This window comes from Peromyscus leucopus, chromosome 17, assembly GCF_004664715.2.
Source record: "Peromyscus leucopus breed LL Stock chromosome 17, UCI_PerLeu_2.1, whole genome shotgun sequence".
Lineage (NCBI taxonomy): Eukaryota > Metazoa > Chordata > Mammalia > Rodentia > Cricetidae > Peromyscus > Peromyscus leucopus.
In genome coordinates this window covers 3,368,015-3,390,666 of record NC_051077.1, presented here as the reverse complement: position 1 = coordinate 3,390,666, position 22,652 = coordinate 3,368,015, and the positions used below count along the sequence as shown (strand labels likewise).

The 22,652-nt window shown below is 51.2% G+C and overlaps 1 protein-coding gene across 7 annotated transcripts in view; it reads right to left on the bottom strand.

Annotated features, from left to right (window-relative positions):
• The window catches only part of Tfdp1 (transcription factor Dp-1), a 44,380-nt gene that overhangs the window by 13,543 nt on the left and 8,185 nt on the right, over nucleotides 1-22,652 (bottom strand). For 3 of the 7 annotated variants that reach the window (XM_028881253.2, XM_028881254.2, XM_028881252.2), the window contains 2 exons: nucleotides 9,521-9,587; nucleotides 984-1,090 (listed from right to left, as the gene is read on the bottom strand). In XM_028881253.2, coding sequence (XP_028737086.1) covers nucleotides 984-1,090; nucleotides 9,521-9,587 — 174 coding nt within the window. Of the gene's footprint in view, nucleotides 1-983; nucleotides 1,091-9,520; nucleotides 9,588-22,652 lie in introns of those variants that run through there. The other 4 variants (XM_037211605.1, XM_037211606.1, XM_037211604.1 and 1 more) reach the window with 2 other exon arrangements.

Below are 22,652 nucleotides of genomic sequence, written 5' to 3'. Positions count from 1 at the left end.
TGGAGAAAAAGAAAAACTTCTGCAAGCTGTCCTCTGACCTCCACACACGTGCTCACCTAATACACATAGAGACAGAACAAAAAAATTCAATTTTTAAAAAATATTGAGCTAGAGAGTCCTGAGGCCCCACGATTCCTTGAGGGAGAGCACCAAGTCCCTTATTCCACCTGCACCCTGACCCTTGGCGTACAGCTGGGCCCTCCCCAGAAGATCTGAGGCTGGTGGGTGTAAGACACTGGGAAAGAAAGCAGTGTATGGGCAAGGACAGAGGCATGCATGTCACCAAGGCCCAGGTTTCCCAGGAGAGGCCAGAATATCTAGAGGCTAGGGGAAAAATCCAGAGCCAGGAAGAAAGTAGGTCCCTGGATGAAAGACAGGAATCTGTCCACTGCTGAGTCTGTGCTAAAACATCCCACATGAAGCTCCAGCTACAGGCAAGCCCAGTCCACGGACCGGAGGCCACATCACACTGAGGGAGGCTGCTAGGCCCTGCAGGGCTCCTCGTCTCTGACGAGTTACTCAATGAAGGAAGGGGACGGTGCTGGTCCCTTCCTGTGGCCATAGCCACACAGCCACACCCTTCCTCCATCCCTTCGCAGCTAGGAGACAGTGGCTACAGAGGAAGGCCACAGAACTTGCTGTGACATAGAGGGAACACTCTAAGCTCAGAGCTCTGGCAACGGAAGCCATGGAGCAGGAAGCCTGCTCAGGCCTTGGTCAGTCCACCTACATGCACTAGGTTACTGCCGTGTGTATAGGGGCTTCAGATACTCCCTGACATAGGAGCACACTGAAGACACTAAGACTGAGCATTATGTACAACAGAAAGCCGTGCACACTTTCAGGAATCAGAATGCACCCCTGAGAGAGGACAGTCACTCCTACAAGCAACCTCCACCACGCAGGAACACTGTGGCCACAGCAACGCCGCCCACTTCTAGCCCATGCCATAGGACCCAACATTCACGTGTCTTACCACTTACCACTTGCTGTGTGATATTGACATTGGACTGTCCAAAGGTTTTTGGCAAAAGCTGCTTTCCAAGTGTGTTCACTGTGGATGGGTGGACAGCTACAAGAGATACCACACCTGGAACACAAGGGCACAGGGTAAGACTCAAACTGCTTCTCTGAGCCGAGGCCAAAAGGGGCAGCTCCAGGAAGATGGTGTTTCTATCAAGAACCCGACCTCCCTAGTTTTGACACTGCAGACCTACGGCTCAGTCACAACTGTCCCAAACTTGGTCCTGAGCACTGGCTAAGGAAGTTCCGGGCCTGGGGACTGGCAGGGTTCATTCTCCAGCAGCCATGGCCTTGCCACAACACCTCCCCAGAGGCTGCTCCGGTCACCAACAGCCCGCTCCCTGCCCCGACTCGGGGATAAAATGGCCACCTCTTTGCTTTAATGTGGCAAATTGCAGAAGAACAGCTAAGGTGTTTTCCTAATACAAAGACTGATACACAGAATCACCAAAGAACAACCAGAACAGGAACTAGCGCTAACTCTAACACAAAGTATCTAAATGTAAAATATATTATAAAGATTTTCAAAGGAACCAAATGCTTTTAAATATAGCATTTGTATGGAGAGGATCACTGCCAGAATTCAGAAAAGGATCCTAAAACATTACGTTCACATTTTTGTAATTGGTCCTTCCTATCTTCAGATTTAAGGCAGCAAATTATCAAAGTATAAGACCTAGTGTTCCCCCACCTGACCTAACAATGATTGACAAGTGAGTCCCCCCATCTGACCTAAAAAGAAACTGACAAGTCAGAGTTCCCCCACCTGACCTTAGCCAAAAGGTCGACAAGTGAGTTTTCCCAGGTTCTTTGTTTGACTTTCCTTTTAGTGCACGTCTAGGAATTGAACCCAGAGCTTCATACGCGCCACAAAAGCGCTTCATCTAAAGCCCAGCATAAAAACGGTTGTAGGTAAACGGCCCTATTACCAAAGCAATGCATGGGTTCAATGCAGTCCCCATCAAAACACTAACAGTGCTCTTTACAGAGCTAGAGGAAGCAGTCTAAAATCAGGAGGCTTCAGAAACCCTAAACAGCCAGAGTAACCATAAGCACAAAGAGCCGTGCTGGAGGTATGGCAATACCTGATCTCAGATTGGAGCCACAGTAACCAAGCAGACCCACAGGTCAATTCGTTAAAATAGAAGATCAGAAACAAAGCCAAGGGGCTACAGACACTTGATTTTCAACAAAAATGCCAAAGAAAAAACAGTCTCTCCTTCTTCGCTGGATGGTGGTGATGCACACCTTTAATCTCAGCACTTGGGAGGCAGAGGCAGGTGGATCTCTGTGAGTTCAAGGCCAGCCTGGGCTACAGAGTGAGTTCCAGGACAGGCTCCAAAAACTACAAAGAAACCCTGTCTCAGAAAACCAAAAAACAAACAAACAAAACCATAAAACCAAAAAAACCCAGTCTCTTCAAAGGTGTTGTGAAAACTGGATTTCCATGTGCAAAAGAATGAAGCTACATAATCCTGCACAAAAATTAATTCAAAATGTATCAAAGACCTTAATGGAGGACCTCAAACTCTGACACCACCAGACGAAGACAGGACAAACACTTGACGCTATATGTGCGGACAAGGACTTTCTAGACGGACTCCAACGCACAGGAAACCACTCCCAGAACCGACACACAGGACTACATGAAGTGGAAAAGCTCCTTCAGAGCAAAGCTGTCACCACTGGAGAGAGCTTACCAAGTAGGAGACAAACCTTTGCCAGTTACTCGTCTAACAGGGGACTGACGTCAAAATAAAAAGAAACAAAAAATTCAACAGCAAAGGAAGAAATAAACCAGTCAATAACTGAGCAAATGAGACACACACTTTTCAAAAGTACAAAAATAAGAACAGTAACTGTTCAGCAGCTTTAGTCAAGGAAAGTGATCACCAAAACTACACTGGGACTGACTCCACCTGACCCGCCAGAATGGCTACTGCCAAGACACCGAGTAACAAGGGCTGAGGATACAGGGAGGCCACTCCTGCCCCCGCGGGTGAGGATGCAGGCTGATACAGTCACAAGGGGAGTCAGTGCCGGAGTTCTTTGGGTACCACACTCGTGTGCATATCCACATACATACACGTGCATACATATGATTGAAATAAGTCTGGAAAAACAAAACTAGGCTAAGCAGGCTCAGTGGCTGAGAGCACTTGCTGCTCTTGAAGAAGACTGGATTTGGTTGTCAGTACCCACAGAGTGGCTCACAACTGTCTATATATGACTCCAGGGGATCAAGGGCACCAGGCACACAGGTAGTACATATACATACATGCAAACACCCATACACATGAAATTTTAAAAATTAATGCTGGGAATGTATTCCAGGGCCTTGGGCACACCAGGTAAGTGTTCTACCACTCAGCTTGTTTTGTATATATTTAGTCACACGCATATTAGGAAGTACATGTGATGTCATGAGACACACTCAAATGGTAGAAAGTTACCCGAGTAATATGGGTCAACATACCCATCACCTCTCATAGCAAAGTTGCCTACTGCTTTAGGGGGCAAGAGCAGCTAACTCGGGGGGAGAGATGGCTCAGAGGTTCCCAGCACCCACATGGCAACTCACAACCATCCATAATTCTAGTTCCAAGGGGTCTGACGTCCTCTTCGGAGCATCCCTGAGCACCTGGCGGGCACGTGGTACACAGACATACATGCAGGCAAAACACCCATACACAGAAGAAGAAGAAGAAGCAGGTAGCACGTCTCAGCAGAAACGAGGCCTCATGCTGCAGGCCAACAGAGGGGGCCCTACCTCCCCACTCCGCCCACAGCCCCACTTCTTCCCCCCAATCCAAGCCCAGGTCAATGGCTGTGTTCTCTCTGCACATTTTTCCTGTTTTTCAATTCTATGTAAGTGAGACCACAGTGATATTGTTTCTGGGTTACTGTCTTAGCACAACATCCTTCCTGCTCACCTCCACCGTGGCAAACGGCAAATCTCCACTTTCTTAAAACATATAATTCCCCTAGTTTTCTTCATCCATTCAGCCACTGACTACTACAGTGACCTTACCTCCCTTGGGAAGAGCCCCCAAGAGGAGTGGCTGGTCCTACGGCAGTGCCACTTTTGGTTCCCCGGGGAACACGCTGGTCTTCCTAGCATGCATGAGGGGTTGGTGTGCACGCTCATTATGTGCACGCTCATTAGCAATGTGCGGGGATCTCAGCTGTCCCACTCCTCTAACAAGACCTTCACAGTTTCTTCTAAACTTTGTCTTTTCTCTTTATGTACACAGGTAAAAGGTTTGCTTGCCTATGTTTGTGCACCACATGTATGCAGTGCCTGACAAGGCCAGAAGAGGGCATCCAAGCACCTGAAAGTGGAGTTATAGATGGATGGGAGCTGCTGTGTGGGTGCTAGGAACAGGGGACTTCTGCAAGAGCAGTTTTCTCAACTGCTGAGCCATCTCTCCAGCTCACCCTAACATTTTCTAGATGTCCCCTGGGTGTGGGCATCTCAGGTTATGATTCGCTCTGTTCTGGTCAGTAACGAAACTGCACATCCCTCCTGCCCGTCTGTGTCTCCTTTAAAGCCTACAGTGAGCTACTCCCACCCCACCCCCACCCCCGTGCTCTGACACTGTTTGCTGATCTTGCAAGGACCACAGGACGCTGCCGGTGTGGAAGGCCCCGAGGGACCTACCTACAGTGGCTGCTGGTGGGTGCATAAACCTCTATAATGCAGCTCTCTTCCTTCAAGGAGACTCCAGGGGACACCATCCCCACACTGACAGGACTCCTAGTCAACAACCCCACCTCTGAGGCTGAGGAATGTGGGCTCTGAGCCAATGCCTGCTTTAGCTTAGAATGATGTGGCCACAGTCCATAGCATCAGGACCTCCACCATGACTCACACACCAAGTATCACTAGGGCACATAGAATAGGGGCACTACGCCCTCCAGGTGACCCCACACACCCACAGGATTTGGCTTCTGGAGCAGCACTTCCCCAAAGGTCACCATCCCTTTCCTCACACCAGGCTTAAATCTTCAGAAATGTCACTGTGGTACTAAAAATGGAAAATGAAGTTAGAAAAAAAGGGCCAAGAACACAAAATGCCCGTGCCCCTCCACCTGGAGAGAGCTCTGTGTATCTGCCACAAACAAGGCCAGGCAAAAATAAACCTGACATGTTTAGGGTGCAGTCCACCACGGTAGCTAACATGTCCAAGAACACACAGACCACACTAGGCTCTGGCACACACTATCATTAAAATTTCCTCTCACCTCTGAGACTCATTTTGAGGCCAAGGACACAATCCTCAAGCAGAAAGGAAATACAGACACACTGTGGGAGCAAAGTGATCCTATCAGCTAGAGGAGGGTAAGGAGCACAGTGCAGGCCACATGTGGAGCACCCAAAGAAAAAGCAGTCTAACACAGTACCCAGAGAGGCAGGAAGACAGGTTGCTCGCACTACAATAACCTACAGCAGGCAGGCAAGGAGCTGGAGATGCCACTTTGTACCTTAGAACTTCTGGAAAGGGGGATCAGACTACTGTCCAGACAAGAGACAGAGCTCTAGATAAATGGTGGATAATGAAAGCCAGTCAATGGCCTTGCACAACTCTCAGAAACTGTGGTAAAGAACCAAGTGCCCAGAAACTGAAATCACAGTACAGACAGTGTCTGTCATCCCAAAGATGTTCCCAGCACACACACACACCAGGATTGGGAAGGGCCCCAAAGCTTAGCACATGTGGACATATTCACATGCACACATGGACAGAGTGGTGGCTCTCCTGGGAGCATGTAATCCCTTAGTTACTAAGCCAGAGGAAGATGTGCATGTGCTGAAACCCCTGGGGAAAGAAACTCAAGAGATGAGAAGCATTAGACATGTTAGCAAGTCCAATGGCAGAACCCAGGGGCAGGTGTCCAGGAAGTAGCCTCTGACAGGTCCTCAGGGCAGAACGCTGTGGGCAATTCAGAGTCATAGAGGTAAGAAGGCAGTCACAGGCAGCAGAGAAACCTGGTTAGGATGTGAGCAGCTGGAACCCACTCGGCACTGGCAGGAGGGAAGTGTAGTGATGCCGCAGACGGTGGCCCCAGGGCCCAACCGCTCCAAAGCCCAGTCACCATCCAGGAGCAGTGAGCCCACAGTGACACCATGGCATGACAGAGTCTACCAAACCCTGCGCCGTGGTAAGTCAGAAGCAGGCAGGAGGGCTGTGCCAGAAAGCCTGCTGTATCACATTTACCGCCCAAACAGTTTGGAAATGTAGACTGTTACGGGTTTGATAGATTTTTAGGGACAAAGGGGCTCTGGGTCTCAGAGACTGCAAAAGTCAGGTCCACGCATCTGTCTGCTGAGGCTGAACTGCCCACTTCTCTCTGGCACACCAGTCTAGAAGCCTCTGTAGAGACTCACACTTGTAAGACGGTCTCTGTGCTGGTGGGCCACATATGACCAGGTGTTCCCAGCAAGCCAGAGTTTCCTGTGGAGTGCTCCCTAGACCTTAGCATCCACACCTGTCATGCAGCCTCTGGACTGCTGCCCCACAACCAAAACCTCTCTGTGCACACAAGACCATTTCCATCACGGTTTCTCTGGTGTGACTGAAACAGGCCCTTCCGCAGCATCAGAAAAGGGGGGGGGGGATGACACAGGGAGCCCTAGGCCTCTCACAGGGCTGGGAGGCCACGCTGTGAATGAACGAGTTTAGGAGGAGGACCCGGCAGATTACAGTCACCCAGGCTCAGCAGCACCAAAGCAACAACAAAGCAGGAACCCACCTCATCAGGGAGGTACCCCTTCTCTGAGACAGGCCACAGCACTGCCAGCCAGGTTACCCATGCACAGAACTCTGTGCAGTGACTTGCCCTGGTGAATTCCTTAGGTACAAGTGACTAAGCCTAGGAACTAGATGAGAGAACGTGTGGTGGGATGTGGATGAGTCCTGCCTCCATTACGCCCCAGCTTCTCGCTGCCTCCTGGCCAGTTCCTGCTCGTTTTTCGAGATCTGACTCAAGAGATGCCTCCCGGGTAAGATGCTGTGATTATTCTGGCCACAAGGTACAAGTGAGGGTTGGGGTCCTGCTGTCCGCATGTACAGGCACTGCAGGCTGTCCCAAGACCAGGGTACGGTGCAGCGGAAGATCATCTGCCTAACGACTGCCGCAGCCCCTGGCTCTAGAATGCATGCGCGTGCGCATGTATACACACACACACACACACACACACACACACACACACACACAGAGTTCCAATGTAGTGACAATAATTGATTTGATAGGCATTTTACGCCAACAACCAAGAAAACTCATGAGCAGTTTAGAGGCCACACAACACTCATCATTGGCACTCCTGGGCTGAAAAAGCAAAGGCAGAGGAACTCACTAGTGAAGAGTTATTTCAGCCCTCTCTTGGATGGAAACCTATGCTGCTCCATCAGCAAAGGAACAGAAGGCCCAGCACGCGTTAAAGGGTAGTGTCTGGATGGCACAGGGACAAGAACTCACACGTACTAGAAGAACCTGGGCTCCCGAGCCTCACGGCACCACCTCTACACAAGTGTGTCCACCCAGGCCTCTCTGAAACCTCCACTTTCTCTGCCCAGGACATCTGTCAGGAGCAAGGGCTGCATATCCCAGACAGACAGTTCTACCTAGGCAGATTCTCTGGACACTAACAGCGATGCTCGCCCTTTGGGGAGGGAAGAGAGACATCACCGTGCATCTCCCAAACATCAGAACTCCAAAACCAGCATCAATGTACAGCATGCATGAGAGTAAGTCCAGGCCACTGCTTGTGAAGTGACGACCCTGAGTCCTGGCAGAGTACTGGTCCACACAGGGCGCCAGCCAATCCGGTGAGTAGCACCAACCTGCCCCAAAGCTCGTGCAAGGGCAGAACCTGTGTGTCACAGCTGACAGCAAAAGAAGCCAGGAGTACACGGAGGCAGAAGTGAACAGCCTGACTAGGATACGCACAGCGTCTTAAACACGTGTCACGTACATGTCTTACATCCTAACCCTCCTTACGGGTCAACTGTAGCTCAAGGTTAGACCTGTGTGCGTCTAATCACACATGTGTGTAAAGCATGGCCTGGCAGGCCACAGCAGAGTTCAAAGCAAACACCAGAGGAGGGAGCATCGTTCCAGGGAAAAGGTCGCTCACCTCCAGTTATATCAGCTCCATCTCTTGGATGGAAAATGCTGTGCCCGAAACTCCCGCCAAGGCCGCACTGTCCTGTGAGTGGCACTGAAGCTCCTCTACTGCACACTCAGGAGAAGGCTGCCAATCATGAAGATGAAAAGCACCCACACCTGCCCCAGCCACTGCCCCATCCCTACCAAACCAACAAGAAGGAACCAGCCTTGGTGGACACACAGGCCCTGTACTACTACCCTCATGACTGAGGGTCCAGTGTGTCCCACTATGAGGGGCTGGGGCCACAATGAATGGTACCAAGAGTGAGGCTGCGGGGGGGGGGGGGGGGTGTTGAAGACTGAGGTCAAATCCTCTCACTTCTATGCCCATACTGAGGGTTGGGGAAGTCACAGGGAGAGGACACAGCAGTGGCCCCGGCCCCGGCCCCAGCCCCTGGGGGCTGGAGACAGCTAATCCCTGGGCTCCAATCCTGCAGAATATAAACCAGAGAAACAAATGGCATGGACGGGGTCAACACGGAGACGGCCAAACAAGGGCCGGACGACCGTTCTCAAGACCTCAGAGCCGCCTCTGCAGACGGAGTCGCTCTCCTGGACTTCACATGACAGAGTCTACCAAACCCTGCGCTGGGGTAAGTCAGAAGCAGGCAGGAGGGCTGTGCCAGAAAGCCTAAGCCTACTAAGAAGAAAGAGCTAGTTTTACATTTGCAAACAACTAAGAGAAACCAGAAACAAGGAACTCTTCTTAACAGAACCCAGAACCCTGACTCGCCACGGTTCTGGCTCCACACAGGCTGTGTGGAGTTCACAGGGCCCTCGGCTGACCTAAAGGAAATGTTTGTGGGGACAACAGGACCTGTCCACAAGTGTGGTCTTCAGCAGTGGCACTGCACAGGGCCACAGCACTCTGTAGAGACAGCTTGGTGCCACAGGGACTGGACACAGAGGCAAAGCAACACACACACAGAGACGACACAACCCAGGGGAGTGGAGTGGGCAGGGGACGGGCAGCTGCTCGCTCTGACCGACCCCGAGGCTAAAACACACTGTGGGCCTTGGTAAGGTGGGCAGCAGCCTTCCCGCTGCCACACACAGCTCCGGCCGCAGGCCCCTAGGAAAACAGCTCCCCGCAGGAGCCACTAAAACACAAGCGTAAGCCTGAGAGTGTGACGTGCACTCCACACTGGAGCGCGGGGCCTCGGGGTGAGGCGCCCGTCTCTGGGCAGGGAACACCATGCCCAGTCCCCTCCTCACACTGCCTTGATTTCCTGACGTCTCAGGCGCTGCAGGGGGCCTTGCACTTAGCCAGGCGTCGCACACCACACAATCATCAGCAGACTTACAGTTCCCGAACAGGCTCCCTTACCTTTCCCAGGACTAAGGTTCTGGTCTATAAAGACCTTTAGTTCTCCGTTGGCTTCAATTAGACTGGCCTGCAGAGAGCAACAACAACAACAACAGTAAATACAACATCTCAAGAGCCACACAGCACAGTTGTTACCACACCAGACAGACCTACACCGAGCACACAGGCAGAGCTGTCACTCGGGGACACATCACTCTGGGTGCGGGATGGCCTGGCAGTGGAGCCCCGGGGCTACAACCTTCCAGTGGCCACCACGGCTGGAACAGGACGACCTGCAGAGCCAGTCCTAAGAAGCCAGGACTGACGGCACAGGGACATGGTCACCATGGTCGGTGAGAGACGGCACGGTGTGTGTGTGACGGTCAGCACCAACACCAGGAAGACCTTACCAGACCGCCGTTCTCACCCTCCTCCAGGAAACCATGGAGAACATTTATCCCCGCCTTCACCCAACAGGTCAAGCCTGGAAGGGACATCACGGCTAGGCCCCTCCCAGGGGGAAAGCCTGGGTTACAAGGTCAACTGCACAGGGCCCCTGGCCTGAGCAATGGAGTGAATGCTCCTCCAAATGCGCTTCCACAAAAGAAAGCGCTGGTAACAGAGGCGAGGGAGGAGACAGTGGCCCAGCGTGTGACACCCCTGTCCCCTACAGAACAGAAAAGTGAGCTGCCGTAAGCTCCTGGAGACAGTGGCAGGGCCACAGGCAGGCCAGGCTGGGAAACTGGCTGAACAAAGTCACGTGGTAATAACAGGAGCACAGACAGGAACACCAGATATCAGGATGAGTAAGGCAGGGTTCCAATACTGCAGGTAAGCGCATCAGGCTAAATTAAAGCCAGGGTGGTAAAGTTAGAGGACTAAATCCAGGTATGTAAAGTCCAAGCTAAAGCTAGGAATTAAGACAACACCAGGTAAATCTAAGATACTGGGGTCAGGGGGGTAAAGCCAGGAGGCGCAGGGAGGAATTTAATGCAAGGACATAATCGGGGTAAGAAGAGGTGCCTACAGGAGCCCAGTGGGAACGCAGGCCGAGGGGCAGCTGGCGGCCAAAGCTAACGGAGCTGGGTCGGGGCGTTAGGCTGAGAGGAGGGCCTGCTTTCAGACACGCTCTGGCACCACCAAAGTGAGTAAGCAAGCATTTAAAAAGGACTTAGGTGGGAGGGCCAAACTGGGAGGGCCAAGCTGGGAAGAAGGCCAGTAGAGTAAAGCCAAGAGATTAGAAACAGCAGGTAGGCAGGGTCCTCCTAAGCCAAAACGGAAAAAGGAAGGCTGGTAGGTTAAAACCTACTAGTGAGCAGGAAGGAGTTACAGCAGGGTGGGTGAGCCCTGCTAGTAACAGCAGGGGAACCAGGCCTTGTCTACAAATCCACAAGGAAAGAGCCAGGAAGGAAAGACCCAGCGGACAGCCTAAGCTGCTTAAAGTCAATGAATAAAACCAGGGAAAAGTCCAAGAGGCTGAGGCCACAGAGGTTAGGGTCGGATGGGGGAGGCCAGAAGTAAGGCGACGTTACCTCTGAGCAGGGAAGGCTGGCTGTCAGCACAGGAAGCTGAACGCCAAAGCTGAATGCTTACACCAGCTAACAGAGGCAGGCCAGGCTAACACCAGGTGGGCCAGGCCAGGAGGCCTCTGAGGTAAAGGCCAAGCCCCCGGGGCCAGTGAGTAAGGTATACCGAATACCAGGTCAGGCCAGGTAGGTACAGCCTGGAGATCTAGAACAGGTCTAGTGATCCTGAGTCCCAGTTTTAGCAATTATAGCTCAGAGCAGTGTTCCTTCAGGCTCCCTCAGCTCCGTGGGCTTAGGAGGGGAGGGGGTGGGGCTCCTGGCACAGCCATAACCACTGCTCCTGTCTCCGCCCCCAAGTGTCGCCAGTGTCTGGGTCTGATCGAGTAGGACAGACCCATCCTCATGCTGGACAAGCAGGCGCAGGGCATCACCCCCTTTGTCATTCTCTGGCACCTACTGACTACATTGTCCAACTCCCCACACCAGCTTCGTGGGGTTCTTTGGGAGAGCCGCTCTCCAAAGTCAGCACACTACTGCTGTGGAAGTGTCCTTCCCGGCTACCAGCTGACCACCAAAGCAGCCTAAGGCCGGGCACACTGGGGCAGCAGCTTTTGCTGTTACCGGCCGAGAAGCCTCCCTGGACAGAGGTGATGCAGACAGACCACCTCTTTCCTTGCCCATTGAAGAGTCTACCTCAATGGAACTCAAGTCTACCACCCAGGAACACATCCTAGTGCGGGGACACAGCACTGTGCTGTGTTTGAGTTTCTAAGCTTTATTAGGTTACTTACCACTCACAGAAACCACGGTATAGAGCACCCCTGAGGTAACGCAGTCGGCGTGGACAGGCTACCTAGGAAGTTCCTCGGCTGTGCTGCTCCTGCTTCTGGGGTCACACTCCGCCTTGATGTGAACCCACCCCACCCCCCAACTCTGGATGCTGCATCACCGCAGGGAGACAGCCTAGAGACTCAGGGTGCCTGCTCAGCCAGCCCTCTGGCGCCAGCAGGATCCCTCCTTCAACTCAGCCCTCTCCTGCAGCAGGCCGGCCTCAGAGAGCTTCACTGGCCAGGAACGGCCAGCAGAACCCTTGAGGGTCAGATATGTAGTGAACGGGCAAACTTTTTCCACGAGTCTCAGTTTGGGGCCATCAAGCTCAAAAGGAATCAGGAAGCGATGGCCCAAGACAGGAAAGAGAGAGACAGGAAGCCCCAGAAGACGGCCAAGTTTAAAGTCTGTCACCCACCGTTCCAGCCACGTCTGCAAACAAGAGTAATTGTATTCCCCCAAATCCCAAGTAAATCCCTTGCTGACGCCCTGGTGTTTTGTCACTTTGCTCAGAAAGCTGCCAGAGGAACTGAATGGAAACCTAAGCCTCGGCCTACCGGTTCACTGACCACCCACCCCAGCATCTGGCTGGACTCTTGATGCACACCTGTAACCCACAGGGTGCCTGGAGAGCTCCCAGGAGGGGGTTAGCCTTCGTTAGTGTGTTCAGCGACATCCCCAAACTCCTTCTCACTACGTGCCAGTCATACCTCCCAGTATGACAAACAAAATCATCTCTAGATTGCAAAATTGCCCTCAGCTGAGAACCACTGGCTTTGGGCATGATTCACGACAATGCTCCTGACAGGTCTGTTTCCCAGAGCCAGCAGGAAAGACACAGCGTTATCCTCGGCCCCTTTTCAAGTAGGGGCCTGAGATCAGTAGAGAAAAATCTAACCCAAAAGAGCCAGCCTTCTGCGGCCCACCACAGCTTGTCCCCATGCATCATGGGTAGATGCACTCTTTCATAACACAGGGTGTCAACATCACAAAGAAAATGCAAGCTCCCCTTTCCAGAGAGGACACTAGAAAACAAAACCACTGAGAGAGTTCTGCTCACAGAGCCCTGAAAACCAGCAACACGGTCTCTGTCTAGCTGACACTGGTGGCCAGCAGCCTTCTTACAGAGACCTGACCATGCCAGAGAACTTCCTTCCCCTCCATCAGTACCTCAGACCAGGTTACAGTAGAAGACAACCCCCTAGAAGGTCTGCTGCAGCCTAACATCTGCCTCCCACACTCACTTGCTGAATGCAGCCTTCAAGTAGAGGTAGGACATTCAGGAAGCTGTGAGGCCAGGGGATAGCGCCCTGTGAAGATTAGGGCGCTTACAAGAGGAAGCCCAGAGAGCTGCCTGCCCTTTCACCACGTAGGGACACAGCAAGAAGAAACCAGAAGAATATATTCCTTGGAGCCTCCCTTTCTCAATTTTCCTTAATAAATCTACCTTCAATCTCCTTAAGATAAAAAAAAAAAAAAAAAAAAAAAGCGGCCATAAGCCATTCCTGAGCAAATCAAACCTGCCTTTGATCTTGGACCTACAAAGACCAGCACTGTAAAGGAGTAGATTTCCCTGTATCTTCATTACAGCAGCTCAAAGGGCCTGAGGCAGACTCCCAGCCTGACTGAACTGGACTCTATGGCACAGGCAGCTGAAATGCTAGTGCAACCTCTGCAGTCAGCATGTTCTCTGCCCTCTCAGTTCTCTGGGAAACAGGCAGACTGGTCACAAGAAAGCCTGAGCAGCCTGTGGTGGGCAGGGGAGACTGTCTCAGAGGTAGGTGTGCCTCCAGAGAGCTTCGGATCTGTACAGCGTTCAACTCCAAGACAGGAGCTCCTAGTTAAGCCCCTCACTGCACAAGCCTGACCGACCCACAGAGGCAGGAGGACCACAGATGCATGTACACTGTCACCTTAGGCCACTCGGCTGTGAGGATGCTTGTTGCACAGCACCGGGTGACTAACAGTGGCCAAGTGGCCACTGAGCACATTCTGAAAGGACCTGAATAAGCCCAGCTTTACACAGGGAGGATACTGAACCACCACAGCTCCGGGACTCTGACAGGAATGCATAGCTATACACAAATGCACACACACTCCAGCTGCACCTCCCTGCCTGGAGGCAATTACGAAGGACAGTGGGACCAGACAGGTTGACCAATGGTAAGGACAAGAACCCAGAGAGCAGAAAACATCCTCAGCCTGCCCTGGAAGAGTCACTGATGCAGACTCAACTCCATCCCGTGGACCGTGACACTGCCACACAGCACCCCAACAGCATGAGTGGCTGCTGTGTGAACCACACCCTTCTCTGCTTGTCCTTCCTGGCTCTGCGGGGGAGGGCTGCAGCTCCCCTCCCCTCCCAAACTAGGGCCACAGAATAGCACTGAGTAGAGGCCAAAGGCTACTGTGGCAGAATGTGGCAAAGAATAGCAATGGTACCACGAGCACCAACCACTTACTCTACAGGAACTGTGACCTGATCACAGTATTTCCAGGGTCACACCAGGTACATCCAAGGCTGTAAAGTCCCAGCTGGCCAGTGGCAATCATGACAGCAGCATGTCTAAGGGTGGTAACTGACCCGAGTAGCCGCGTGACTCACAAGGTTCCCAGCAACACCCCCACCCCTCTGCCCATTTTCCACTAGTACACCAGACACCGAGTAAGCGCACTGGACTTTGCTCTCCTGCAACACCTTTAAGCTGGAGAACCCAGCCAACTTCCAGGGAGACAACATGAACTATTCTCAAAAAAGAAAAGAAAAGTATCTGCTGACATTGGCTGGTCTCTTCTGTCCTGCTCCAGGCAGGACTGTACTGTAAGAAACAGCATCAGATGACAATGGCCACAACGACCACGACAACGACCACAACCACAACCACCCGCTTCCAGAGAACAAGAATGACAAAAGTCAACTCATCAACAGCAAACACCAGAGACCTACAGGCCATTCTGTTCATTTAGCAAATCTTGTTGGAGCTTGCCAATGGCCATCTTTCATAAACATGACAGTACCGGCCTCAATGACAGCCCGGAATGGTCATCACCGCCGTCCTTTTATAAATGCATCGGTGACCACAATCATTGCCCTGCAGCTATGTTATCAGATGCAGACCAAAAGCAGACGTTTTAAGTAGGACAGGTGGAGCCGGCCGAGGCACAGGTACTACTCCCAGCTGGGCCCGGGGCCCATCCAAGGTGGTTCTCCCCAGGGGACTGCCTTGCATGACTCTTCCCTAAGTCCTTCCCAGTTTACAACTGACTTTTTTCTACTGCCCATCTCTCTTCTCTGCAGGACACCTGTGTGATAGGTGTGGGCACTGCCGGGCAGTCTGAACACTGACCTCTAGCCAGGAACAATGTTGACTATGAGGTTGGAATGCACGAGACAGGATTCCTACCATGAAGGCCAGGCAGTGAGGGCCTGCAAGGGAAACCTGCTGGAATCCTTTGCTGAGGCTCTCCTGTTCTGATATTTTCTAAGTCCCCCTGTGTCTTCCTATTTTCACGTGAGTGCATAGGGACATGAGGTCATGAATACATGCCCTCATAAAAACCACTAGGAAAAGTATTATCTCAGCAGCTTCCTGTTTCACCAGCCAAAACCTGAGAGAAGAGTTAAGAATTAACCCTTCTACAACAACCATGAGAACATAACAACCTCTTTAGGAATCACACTGAGGCAGGCAGAGCCCTCTTGCTATCTTTGGGGATACAGGTAACATGAATGAAGTAACACACAGATGTTAAAAACCTATCGTGTCAGAAATACATTCTCATCAGCAGCTCAATGTGTGGGTGGCCTAAGGGGTCAAGAAGCCAGCTCTGGGGACAGCTGGAAAGGAGGCCCTAGGCAGCTGAGAGAGAACCTGCAGCAGCACACTGGAGTCTACTGGGAAATCTACTCACTTGTCTGGCAGCTGAGAGGTTACTTTCCCTCAGATGTCAGGGCAGACAGACAGACCAACACACTAGCCCCTTCCAACACAGGTGCCAGGCTGGGTATCCCAAAGCTTTGAGAGGACTGTACATGTGCATGGCCTAATTGTGGGCATCCCTCTCTTGAGTGATGGCTCTGTAGACCCCACAGGTGAGGGAGGACTGAAGTAATTACATGCCCTAGGGAAGGTGGGCCCCTGACCTCACTAGACACAAAATACATGTAAACTTCAGAGCTTGCTGGAGAGCTGAGCCCTAGAAAGGTTGGGCCTGCTGGCTGCATGCTAATCTCCACTCATGGTGTTAATTAACATGGCCTCCACCTTCGAGCGTTCTTATGAGTCCCGATGTGACAGCTACCATGGTCAGTCAGCTTCTCCAAGGGTATGTAAAGCTGCTCCTCCAGCTTTGGCCGATGGCACTGTTTAGGAGCAGCTTTCACCCAGAGTACCTAGACTCCAGCAACTGGGAACACACCACTATTGGTCAGCATTCCTCTCGGGGAATGTCCCATAATCCTCCCCTCTACGCATTGTTAACCTGAAAGACATTCCCTCCAACAGCACTGAACAGTGCTAATTCCTGAAACCACACTTGAGTATTCTCCTGACCCCCGCATGCTGCACAACAGGCCAGGCTGGCCGGAACTGGGCAGCCCTGAGGCGCCTGAGTCGAGTCTGGCACAGCCCCTATCTGGGAAGTCAGCCTCCTGGGAGCCACAGTCACCTCTGGAGGCCATCTGTGCCTGCAGCATGGCCTGACCTACCAACTGGCCTCTGGCCAAGACACCTGGCATAGGGGAGCTCTGAGCTCTGCATCCATGTTCCTCACTCTGAGAAGTTGCCTGATTCGATGCCTTAGAAGAAGTCCCCTGACAGTCTGAGGGACAGAACCTCACAAGGAAGTAGGCCAGGGAGTCCTTCAGGCCACCCCACCCCAGCCACACTCCTGAGGCAAGGGATGCTGCAGATTCTGGGTAACCACAGGGCCCAGCCTTCTGAAACACCTCGGTCTTCATCAGGGTTGTGCCAGAGCGGCAAGCCACAGCCGTTATTAATACAAAGGCCACCATATCTGGAGCAGATTGCACGTTCATCTACCAAGCATCACAAACATGCTTCCAGCGGACAACAGCAAGGGCAAGTACAGGGCTGAGCAAGGCCAACCTGCAGCAGCAGAATAGGAACAAGGCGGATGCTAAAGAGCATCAAATCCACATGCTGGGGTCGAGGGGAGGACGCCAACCCGAACACCCAAATGGCACTGAGGCCCCAAGGCCTCAAAGCTGTCCCGCGTGGGGACTCCCCAGACTAGACCGTGCAGACACCTGAAAACTACATGAAAAAGCCAAGACCCCAGGACACACGGCTTTGCTACCAAGGCCATGACCACCTGACCACCTGCTGGGAAACAAAGACATGGCCTCTACAAATGTGCCCAACAAATAAAAACTGGCTGGGGGTGCTGTGAGATATCTTTCTGTAGGCTGTGAATGTGGGTTGCCATGACTGGTTAATAAAGAAGCTACTCTGGCCTATGGCAAGTCAGGTTATAGCCAGGCAGGAAATCCAAGAGAGAGACAGGACGAAGAAAGGCTGAGACAAGAGGAGACGTCAGTCTACCACCCAGGAGCAACATGCCAGCAGACCGGTAAAGCCACGGAACATGTGGCAAAACATAGATTATATTTTATATATTAAATGGGTTAATTTAAGATGTAAGAGCTGGCTAACAAGAAGCCTGCCACAGGCCATACAGTTTGTAAATAATATTAAGCCTCTGAGTGATTATTTTATAAGCGGCTGTGGGACCGCGGGGCTAGGCGGGGGCCAGGCGGACTGGAGAAAACTTTACAGCTACATGGTGGAGGGGGGGTAGAAACAATATTTGAAAATGACAGAAAATTGGTAAAATAAAAATTTCTCATTAAAAGAGACTTGTAGCTGCATGGTAGCGGTGCACGCCTTTAATACCAGCACTCAGGGGGCAGAGGCAGGTGGATGTCTGTGAGTTTGAAGCCAGTCAGGTCAACAGAGTGAGTTCCAGGACAGCCAAGGAAGGCTAAACAGAGAAACCCTGACTCACAAAAACAAACCAAGAGGCATGTAAATGCTTGCCCAACTCCTAATCCCCAGCACTACAAAAAGAACCATTAAAAAAATATAGAAGCCAGGCACAGTGGCATAGACCTAAAGTCCTTGCCATTCCAGAAGTGGGAGGATGACCTGAGGCCAGGAGTTCAAGGCCAGCCTTGGCGACATGGAAGAGATGATCTCAAAATAGAGATGGAGAAAGAAAGCGAGCTCTAATCCAGGACCACATCAGACAACAGCCACTCCAGCTCCTTCACCTGAAAGACAAGTGAGTGGGCACGTGACCGAGGCCAACCTGAGCGCCTCCAGCAAACGATGCATGCTAACATCTCAGCCACCAAGAGACACAAACTGAAACCAGTGTTACCAACATACACCCAGCAGTGTGGAGATGCCTGCCAAGACATGGGACAATATGCGGGCATTGTCCTTACAATGATGGCAGGAGGGACCAGGTGCAAGGGCTCATGAGCCGCCATCTTGTCATGGCCCACCAGCACCAATCAGTACACAGCAGACCTGTGTGAACCGCTGAAAGCTATGCACAGGACTGAGGGCATAGCAGCTCAACAGCAGAGTGTTTATCTACTGTGTGTGAGGCCCACACTTAGTATCTGGAGGGGGAAAAGCCACTTATAGTACAGCCACAGGGAAAAAGAAAAACAGCTAAATGATGGCCAAATAGCTTTCACAAGTCTGCGGAGGTGGCTCAGTAGGTAAAATGTTTGCCGTGCAAGCCTGATGACTTGAGTTCGAATTCCCAGAACTCACCTAAAAGCCAGGCACGGGAGTACAGACGTGTAATCCTAGCAGTGAGAGGTGAAGACAGGAGGACCCTCTGCACCTAATGGCCAGGCAGTAAACTCCAGGTTAAGTGAAGACTGTCTCAAGAAATAAGGTGGTACGCCAGTAGGCATGGTCACACATGCCTTTAACCACAGAACTCATGAGGCAGAGACAAGTGGGTCTCTGTGAGTTCAGGGCTAGTCTAGTTTACATAGTAAATTCCAAGGCTACATAGTGAGTATCTGTCTGAAAAATATAAATAAATAAATAAATAAATAAATAAATAAATAGGGTACAGAGTACTAGAAGAGGATATCTAATGTCGACCACTGGCCTCTACCCAGGTGAGGCACAGACATGTGTATGCATACACACACACACACACACACACACACACACACACACACACACAGAGTCTGTGTGAAAGTCTTTTAAGATTCAGAGCTGCTGACAGATGGTGATCCCAGCACTCGGGAGGCAGAGGCAGGTGGATCTGAGTTCGAGGCTAGGCTGGTCTATAAAATGAGTTCCAGGACAGCCAGGACTGTTACACAGAGAAATTCTGTCTCAAAACAAAACAAAAACAAAAAAAAAGAATCAGAGCTGCCTTTTATAGCACATTTTACTCAGACAAAATACTTTTACAAACAACAAACATAATCAGTAAAAACATGAGGAGAAAGTCATTAATAGCAACAATTTCTAAAAAGAGCTAATCACATACAATCAGACTACATGCAAGGACTCTACTAGCAAAACCAAAACATCCATGGAGGTCAGAAGCTTAAAAATAAAGACCAACTTGATTCAAACAACAGGCAACCCTATTCACAAACAAGAACCGTCACTGAGTAAAAGGCAGATATCTGATGGGAAAATGCAGACAAGCCGTCCTCCTCACCATCACTGGAGGAATTCTGCAGGCCCCCAATGATGAACTGGTGTGCTCCTGGCCATCCCCTCTCTCCACCCTTGATCCTTAACCTGGAAATGCTGCTTCCAAGAATCCACAGGAAGCCAAGCCCCATTCTACAAGGACATCCATCAAGACTTGCTTAAATCAAGGCACACTACAGCAGACGTTTGTGTCACCCCCATGGCAGACGACCATGGCCATCTTAGGAGCAAGCGCTTGTTCACATTCTGGGGTCAGGACCTGGGTCAAGTGTGCAGACTCTGCCTTGTGACTGGGCCTAGCTATGGAACCCATTCAGAAAGATGAGCCCATGTCTCATAACCTCATTCAATACCTTCCCAGCTCTATCACCTTTGGGAGAAGGTTCTACAACAGGAGAAACCAACAGCCCAGTGAGAGTCGAGTCAACACGGACATCTACAAAGAACAGGCAGTTGGGGAAAATGATCTAGATACAGACCCATCTAAATGTCAAACTTGGGAAACCATGGGGAGTCCCAGAGCAGCCATGTGATGATAATGAATGGCTGCTAACTGCCTTGGGTTGTATTGCCAGGGTTTTTTTTTTTTTTTTTTGGGGGGGGGGTGAGATAATGGAACCCAAGTAGTTTCCACCAAGCCACACCTGGCCACACCCGAGCCATGCATGCCTTGGATATTTTAAGAGTTATCCCAAAACATACAGCTACTTGATGGCTACTCCAAGAAGAGACAACAGGGATATGGGCCACCAGAATAACCTCTCGACTTCTGTGTATCTATAAGCAGTTTTAAAGCGCTTGGAGAAGGTTAGAAAGACAGCTCATTCAGTACTGCTTGCACAGAAGCATGAGGACCTCAGTTCAAGCCCCAGCACCCACAAAAAAGACAGGTGCAAAAATCTCAGCACCGAGGAAGCAGGCAGGTGGACCCCTACTCTAAGCTATAAACTCCAGGCCAGTGAGTCTTCACCTCAAAAGACAAGGTAGATGCCACCTGACAAACACCCAAGGGTGACCTCTACACACATGTGCACAAATGTTCACAAGGACACAAACACACAGGTGTACACACGCACTATTAGAGCCAACAGCGAGTGTGCACATTGGTAATCTCAGAATCAGGGCATCAAGGAAGCTGAGACAGGTGAACCCTGAGCTCAAACCTACATAACAAGACCCTACCTCGGGGCTGGAGAGATGGCTCAGAGGTTAAAAGCACTGACTGTTCTTCCAGAGGTCCTGAGTTCAGTTCCCAGCAATCACATGATGGCTCACAACCACCTGTAATGAGACCTGGTGCCCTCTTCTGGCCTGCAGTCACATATGCTGTATACATAATAAATAAATAAATCTTTAAAAAAAAAAAAAAAAAAAAAAAAAAGACCCTACCTCAAAAACAAAACAGAAATAAAGTCAGTTCCAGAGAGAGTATTAACCACCTGTTTATATGTGTTTATATTATGAAAAAGCCCAGGTCAAAACACTGGATAGCACAGCAATAACAAAGTGTGGAAGCACCAGGGTCAAACCACACACCACAGGCGTATCTGAACACACCTCTGCGGTTGGCCACACACAGGTCTGGGGAAGGGCTGCAGCATCACCTGCTGCTCTTGCAGGGGACCGACATTTGGTTCCCAGCACCCACAAGGTGAATCACAACTATCTGTAACTCTAGTTTCAGGGCATCCAACGACCTCTTCTGGTCTACACAGGCACCAGGCATGCACATGGCGCACATACATACATGCAAGCAAAGCACTCATACACATAAAAATCTTTGTAAAAAGCATTAAAAAAAAAACAAAACCCACACGGCTGGCATTGATACCGTAACAACCCCAGCAATGACTCGGGATGCCCCAGCACTGGCCTTTCTGATCCCTTCCTGTACCATTTGAATGCTGAATAAGTGGATGAAACACTTAGGCTGTTTCTCTTCCTAAGGAAGGGCAGGAATCCCAGCATAGCAAGATCTGGTAGGGTGTGGATACACAAGGAAGAAGCGAAGCCATCACTGGTGACCACAGGGTCCATGGAAACAGAGGCTCACCTCCTAGAAAGCAGGCAGAAATGTCCCGGGGGGATGGGGCAGAGCTGTAGGCTTAGAGAGAGTAAGTCACCATGTCCAGTGAGTGGTAAGAACTGGACAGGCCAGAAAGACTTGGAGGGCTCTGAGGAAATGCCGCCCAAGGGCATTTCACCCCAAATGGGCAGCAGAAACCCATGTTCTCAGGGAAGAATCTAAAACCTTTAAGTGAAGATTAGCTGACGGCTGGGAGATAAACTCACCAAGTCTTTATGAAGATTCGAACTTTGCAGAGTCTGGAGAAGGTAGAGGAATGGGCTGGCATATCATGAGGAGGAGACACACATGCACTCTGAAGGAGGTTAAGATGCAGAGGATGCCAGGATCAGGGACAAGAGGCGTGGCCAGCAATGTACAAAGGAGAGCCCCTGACAACAGTCAGGGCTGGAGCTATAGTTCAGTGTTAGAGCACTGGACCAGCATGTCTGAGGTCCTAGATTCAACTCTACCAAAGAAAAACATCAAGTAGGGGGTGGTGGGAACAGCCATGCACCATCCCTCACAAGCGTGTCTCTGCCATCTTCTCCTCCCACCCGCAGACCCAACGCCAGATCAGGAGACCCCGGTCAGTTTCTTTGGCAGGACATGGCCCCCTCAGCACTGTGGTGCTCGCCTACAGAACAATGGTGCTCACATCTTCTTTCTCCCTCAGGCCCACCAGGCCCCATGCCCTGAATCACCTTCAGTTCTGCTGCCCGTGTACGGCTGGGTTCAGGGCTCCCCCCCTCCCCAGCCTCGGCCCTTCCTGACAAGATTATGTGCATTCAGGGTGCTGTGACTGTAGATTTGGTCTTCCTAGAGAGGCAGATAGGCCACAGAATCTTCGAGAACCTCAAATCAAGCAATCTCCTGCAGGCTCCTAACACCTGCCAGAAGACACCAAATGATGCTTCATTACACAACAGACCCAAAGGCACAACCGCCTGGGAGAGCCGCCAGGTAGCTAACTGTCCAGGTTTGTTATGTCCCACTTCCTGGTGTCACAGGGCAGC